At 39.9% G+C, this 7,049-nt stretch overlaps 1 protein-coding gene across 1 annotated transcript in view; it reads right to left on the bottom strand.

The window, feature by feature from the left end:
• Window positions 1-5,037, bottom strand: part of LOC102838153 (E3 ubiquitin-protein ligase E3D-like) — a 125,620-nt gene extending 120,583 nt beyond the window's left edge. Inside the window, exons 1-2 of the mRNA XM_006873278.1 lie at window positions 5,010-5,037; window positions 4,615-4,705 (exon numbers count right to left, since the gene is read on the bottom strand). Coding sequence (XP_006873340.1) covers window positions 4,615-4,705; window positions 5,010-5,037 — 119 coding nt within the window. The remainder of the gene's footprint in view (window positions 1-4,614; window positions 4,706-5,009) is intronic.
• Window positions 5,038-7,049: the final 2,012 nt, after the last annotated feature.

Here is a 7,049-nt window from a genome sequence, read left to right as displayed (position 1 = left end):
TTAAATCTTGTTTCTATTCATCATGTTATTTATTAGTTCAGTTGTAAGTGGTTTTGTTATTTTGTTTTTGTTTTCATAAAGATGAAATGCATACTGATGGCTTTACTCTTTGATCTACATTTATAAGTATTTTAAGTCCTCTTGACTTTCAGCAAGTAAAGTTGGATCATCTTCATGACTTCCTCAAATTCTGATGCCATGTTCTTTTTCATATAATCCATATTTTCGGATTAATTACTTAGCATACAGACTGAATAATTGTGATGAATGAATACAACCCTAGCACATATCTTTCCTGATTTTAAACCATTAGTATCCCCTTGTTCTGTTCAAATGACTGCCTCTGGGCCTATGTGCAGGTTCCTCATGAGCACAATTAAGTGCTTCAGAATACTCATTCTCCACAATGTTTCTCATAGCTTGTCATGATCTACACAATCAAAGCATTCGCATAGTCAGTAAAGTACAAGTAAGCATCTTTCTGGTATTCTCTGCTTTTAGCCAAGATTTATCTGATGACAGCAGTGATATCCCTCATTCCACATCATCTTCTGAATCTGGCTTGAATTCCTGGCAGTTCCCTGTCGATGTATTGTTGCAGCCATTTTTAAATTATCATCAGCAAAATATCACTTGCATGTGATATTAATGATTTTGTTTGATGATTTCCATATTCTGCTGCATCACCTACCTTTGGAATGGATCTCTTCCAATTGTTTGGCCAGGTAGCTGTCTTTCAAATTTCTTGGCATAGATGAGTGAGCACTTCCAGTGCTGCATCAGTTTGTTGAAAGATTTCAATTTGTACCCCATCAATTTCTGGGGCCATGTAGATTTAGAAGTACTTTCTTTTTTTTTTTAACCTAAGATCATTGTCCTGAGGATGCTTCATTAAACAAATAACCCCCAGGGTAACTTTCTGCAATCTCATCTATGTGGAACACTGTCAGAAATCAGGAAAGCAGCAAGAAAAACAATAAAAGCAAGATAAAGTTTACATATTTTCTCTGATCCTAGACATGGTGTATGTGTATAAAAATGTGCCTATCAAAAGAATGGCAAGAGCTACAAAGGCAAGAAGTGACTGGCTTACAAGCTTTCAAGAGGGAACCTAGATCCCGAGGGCCTGGAGGAAGGTAGAATCTCCAGTGAGTAGTGTTCAATCTGACTAGGCGGGGCTGATGCAATGAAATGCAGACGGGTCTCTTGTGATACAATGGTGAATGATTGTTATCAGGACTGACTGTGAGGGTTGGAAGTGTAAAGGTGGATGTTTTATAGCAAGGAGGGGAGTGACTGACTTTTCGATCTGGGAGCAGAAGTCCCGAGGACCATCAAGGGAGAAGAGCAGAGAGCGGGACCCTACCTAGAGAAGCAGTGATGCCTGAAATGGAGCCAGAGATGATGACATGGAGCTATGGAGCAGCTAGCTGGAGACTTTGGATCCAGAGAGGGAGGGCGACTGTGTGCACGGGGGAAGGATTGCATGGAGGGAATTGTAACCATGGCAATGAGACGATATACGATAGAATGAATGTAAAACTAATGTTCTCCCATGTAAACTATCACATAATTCACAATAAAGCATTAAAAAAAAAAAAAAAGAATGGCAAAAAAATACACAATCATGTAAAAAAGAATGGCAAAAGACCATTGTAAACAACCAAACTTTATTCAATTCAACTGATAAACAATTTATCAAGAGAACACTATTCACCAATCACAGGGCCTGATGATGATGAAGAGGAGAAAAGAATAAAAACTGCAGGAGCAGCTAACACGTACTGAATAACTACCTTGTGCCACACAATGTTAATTCACTCCTCACTACTACCCGATGAGGTAGGTGTATCAATTGAGTTGTATTCTCCAAAAAGATATGTTGAAGTCCTAATCCCAGAACCTGCAAATATGGACTGGTTCAGAGAAAGGTGGTTTATCTTTGCAGACGTTGTCAGTTAAATCAAATTAAATGAGGTTATACTGGAGTTGAATAGGAGGTTATACTGGAGTTGAATAGGTTCTAATGCTAAACCCTTTTTGAATAACTCCTTATAAAACAGAAAGACACAGAAACAAGAGTCACATACAGAAGAAAGACAGCCTGGAAGGGCCCATCTATTAACCAACAATTGCCTACAGCGTCCTGGTGTGGTGCTGTGGATTAATGCACTGGACTGCAAAGTTGGTTTGAACCACAAGCTTGACAGTTCAAACTCACCAGCCACTCCTCAGAAATTCTATTCAGGGTCACTATGAGTTGGAACAGACTCAACGGCACTTAACAACAACAACCAGAAGCTGGTGGTTGTGTGTGCCACCGAGTTGTTCCGACTCATAGCAACCCTGTATAGGGTTTGTGAGGCTGTAAATCTTTACAGGAGCATAAAGCCTCATTTTTCTCCCACAAATTAAGTGGTAGATTTGAACTACTGACCTTGCAGTTAGCACCCCAACTCTTAATCTACTACACTACCAAGGCAGGAGTACAAAAGTTCCTCTCATAAAGTCTCCAAAAAGAATCAACACAGCTACATGTAGTCTTTAGCCTCCAGAACTGCCAGAAAATAAATTTCTGTTCTTTAAAGTCACCCATTTGAGGTATTTTGTAATGGCATCCTTAGAAGATTAAAACAGTAGGCTTATTATTATCCACATTTTCACAATGAGAAAATTGAGGTATGGAGCAATTAAATAATCTAATCAAGTTTGCACAACTAGTAAATGGTGGACGTGGAATTTAAACCTAGATGATCTGACTTCTGACATGCACTAGTAGCCATTCCGCTATACTGAAGACAACATGAGGAATGGGTAGGAGAGGTGAGATATTGGCTACCAGCATCAACCATTCCTGCCCTTAGAGCTTCCAGTTTAGTTAGCAAGACAAGCAAATAAGCCTTAGAGGAGCACCTAAACCAACCCAAGGTTTAAGCAAGGGTCCCAATAACAGAAGTCCTCTCACCTGAGCTCTAAAATTCAGGTGGGAGGTAACCATGGGAAGATAGGAGTAAGGAGGCACTACAGGAGAGGAACTTGCTCTCCCAAAGACCCACCGTGAAGAAAAGCATAGAGACTCCACGTGGGACTACACCCCAACCACTAGAACTATGCACAGAACATATACAGATAAAAGTGTGATCTTTGTTAGGGGATAAGAGGAAGCTGGGAAGAGAGGGCTGAAATATGAGGGTGAAGAGAGAGAAATAGAAGTGAACTTAGGAAGGACTTAAACTGACATCCTACAGACTTTTGTAATTGATTCTGAAAGAAATAGAGGCCCGGGGTTTGAAAAGGGGAGTAAGCTGCATTTTAAAATGATTCAATGAAGACACAATTAGAGGAAGGCTAAACATAAAAGAAGAGTCCTGGTGTGGCACTGGACCACATGGTTTATTTGAACTAAAAGGTTAGTGGTTCAAACCCACCTTGGAAACCTTATATGGGGTAATTATGAGTCTGAACTGACCCTATGGCACTTGACAACAACAAAGCAGAAAAGAAGCTAACAACAAATGTAATTAGGTGACAGGGCAGTGGGATCAACTAAAGAAGCAGCACTGGGTAGGTGGAAGAAAGTGGTCATATGTAAGAAATGCCAAAAAGGCATAACACCAGTGCCTGGTGATTGACTAACTACGTATGGGCAGTGAGGGGCAAGGAAGAAATCAAGGTGACAACACCAGGTTCTAACATGAGACTAGGCATATGAGGAGGTACAAAGATGATTTGGCATTCACTGAGACAATGAACATTGGAAGGGAAGCAGGTCTCAGATACAAGAAAAGATCTGTGCACAAAACAGGCTCAGTCGCTTGATTGAGAAGCAACCCATCTAATGGAGAACTTGGATTAGTACTTTAAATATTATTAAAATAAGGGCTTGATCTGTCTTTCCATCATATGAGTGATTAAAAGCTAAAAATATAAGTAGAAGGATTTGTGTCTAAGAAAGAAGAAGGTTACCAATAGGAAGGGAAAACACAGGCAATGAAATTAAAGGATCTAATTAGGGATTGCAAAGACTACAGCAAAGTGCCCTTCCCATCTCAATAGCTCAATCACAGCACATGACCAGAGGAACCTAAGTTTATAAGATTACCCTAATCATTGAGAAAAGATTCAATTGTGTTCTATACTTTCTGTTTTAATAAGTAGAGAAACAGTAAATAGACTTTAGAAAGACTGATAAAAACAGGTCAAATAAAATTTTTTGCTACAGAAAAAAAGAGTTAAGCTTCTGTTATTCAGAAAATTCACTTAATGTGGAAAACCTCATCCACTGTGATAGGAAAAAAAGAAAGAACACATGATAAATTTTATGACATTTTTGGGAGAGAGGTACTTTGGTGATCAGCACAGGCACTTCTGACAAGATAAGCCTTTTACGTTCTCAAAGCCAACATCCTATTTCCCCCTTTTATCACTTTGAGAAAAGCTAACTGTTTTGTGATTGCTGGAGAATTTTGTGGTTGACTTTGTTCAAAGTGACATTAAGCTGGCTCTCATATTAAAAACAATCAATTTCTCCCTTGGCAATTATTTCAAAAAGTATGATAGAAAAAGAGACCATAGCCAGGCACAGAATTCACTAGTTTTAAATACATTTCTTACCTGTTGTTTATTATGACTTCACCACAGGACTGGCAATAAAATGTGCAACATTCTTGAGCTTGCGGACTTTGATTAAACAATGAAATTGGTTCTAAAGAAAATCAAAGAAATAGCAAAATCTTAGACATTTTAACCAAACATATCAGCATACTTACATAATTTAATAGCCACAATAAATTACCATCAATAAACACTGTCTGTTCCATTCAAAGTTACACATTTAATTAGTATTATCTGATGAGTCAGCCAAAAGCAAATATCCTGAAGTGTTTCAAAACAACAGATTTCACTAAATGTTTCAGATCTAAGTACTCCCCCAGATAAACCATGTAACATAAAGTTGAATTATTTTCCTCATTCTGTAAAAACCACTCTTAAGAACAAGACAAAATTACCTAGTTCCCTCACATCAAGATCATCCATTGATCTTCACCATCCTTAGCCTTCCTCTGCTATGTCTTAACAGTACAGCTTTCACCAACGTGAGTGTTGCTATTGCTGTTGTTATGTGCTTTCAAGTTGGTTCCAACTCATAGCAACCCTGTATAAGGTTTCCAAGGTAGAAGAAAGCCTCATCATTCTCCCACGTGGAGGTCAGTGGGCTTGAAACAAAATCTTTGTGGTTCGAAGTTCAGTGCTTATCCTACAGAGCTACTGCACTCCCCAAGTGCTGGCACACAGTGGTTATGTGCAGTCGCATAGGTTTTGACTCATAGTGACACTGTGTAGGATTTCTGAGACTGTAAATGTAACAGGAGCAGACAGCCTCCTGTTTCTCCCTCAGAGCAGCTGGTAGATTCAAACTGCTGGCTTTGTGGTTAACATTAACAGCCCATCTCATAATCCACTATGCTACCAGGACTCCTTGCTGGTATAAAGCCTTAAATTTAAATTGTATTTGGTTTGAACAAGTTATGCCCACTTTGGCATATTACCAGTATGTACAAACAAATAAGACCTTGAAACTAATCCTTAGTTGGCATACACCTGGAAATGGAATGGCTCCTATAAAGAATTCAATTTTCTAAAAGTAAAAATCATTATCTGAGAGTCCCGGTTTTGGCAGTGGCAGAGACAGCCAGATAGGAAAGGCTCCATGGGGGAAGGATTGAAAGCCCAGAGACGCTGCACTCATGGAATAACACCAGAGCTCTAGATCTAGAATAAGGTGCAGGGCATCAGTTTCCCACACGCGCAAGTGGAAAAATCAAGATATAAAGTAAAATACTGTGAGTTAGAAATTGTTTGAGACGAGACTCCCTTTGCAGCCACCCCACCCGGGCAGAGTTCAGAGCGCGAGGCTACAGCCAGCCCAGAACAGGGAACCAGTGCTAAAAGTGGTGCAGTGACATTAGCAAAAGGAGGTGTGGGGGATTCTACATATTTTTTCCTCCTCTTCCATGTGGCGCCTTCTTTGCCCAGCCCAGATGCCTTCAGGCGGATGGGCGCGAATCCCCCAAAAATAGTCCAGCACTGAGCCCACATTTTCCCCATGGCACAGAAAGAGCTTGGTGGCTGCTAAACACATCAGCCTCAGCCCTAAAATTAACTTGTGCAAGACCCTTTACTCCAGCTTATCTAGAAAGAAAAAAGCAGGCCTGTCAAATAAACCATATGAACAATCTGTAAAACCCCAACGTAAAAGGATGCAACTATCTTGAGAATTACGCTGCACACGCAGATACCTAACAGACCTAATAGTAGACAATCTTTCTCCCATTAACTTCTCAATATCTATCTGCACACCTCGACAGTGGTGACTAGAGGAGGGAACTGTGCCAGCAGACACCCCCACCCACTGCTGGAGGCTTCTACGGTACACATACACTGTCTGTATAGCAAGGTGACTGGCCAGTCAGCCACAGTTTTATTTTTGTTTTAAAGTGGTGGTTTTTGTGTCTGCTTTTATATTGCGTCTGCTTTTGGTTCTTTTGAACACACATTTTTCCTGGAGGTGGGAGCTTTTTGTCACTATGTTACCCAGGAAGAGACAGAAATTATGGCCATATAGGCAATCTATAAGCATATCCCATAATATTCCACCATTGAGACAAGAGCCAATAACAGCTGCTAGGCATTACATGCAAAAAGAGAAGCCTATCTCCTGATCCTATCCACCAGGAGGCACCCAGTAAGCTTAATAACACAACAACAAACATCCATTTAAGCAATAAAACACCCACATAACTACTGGAAATGACAAACAAATCACAACAAAGATCTCAAAACATGTCCCAAAACAGAAAAGAGTAACTGAGACAAATAAGCTGGAGACAGAAAATGGCTCCCCAGAAGAGGAAGACCAGGTTTTGGTTTTGCCTGCGAAGGAATTCCGAAGAATGATATGGAAACAAATTCTAATGCTCTAAAGGGTGGAGGAAAACAAGGAAGAAGTCAGGAAAGTACTACAGGAGCAATCAAATTAGATTGATACA

This window comes from Chrysochloris asiatica, unplaced genomic scaffold (assembly GCF_000296735.1).
Source record: "Chrysochloris asiatica unplaced genomic scaffold, ChrAsi1.0 scaffold00233, whole genome shotgun sequence".
NCBI lineage: Eukaryota > Metazoa > Chordata > Mammalia > Afrosoricida > Chrysochloridae > Chrysochloris > Chrysochloris asiatica.
The sequence above is the reverse complement of the archived record's forward strand: the minus strand, read 5'-3'. Positions and strand labels throughout refer to the sequence as shown.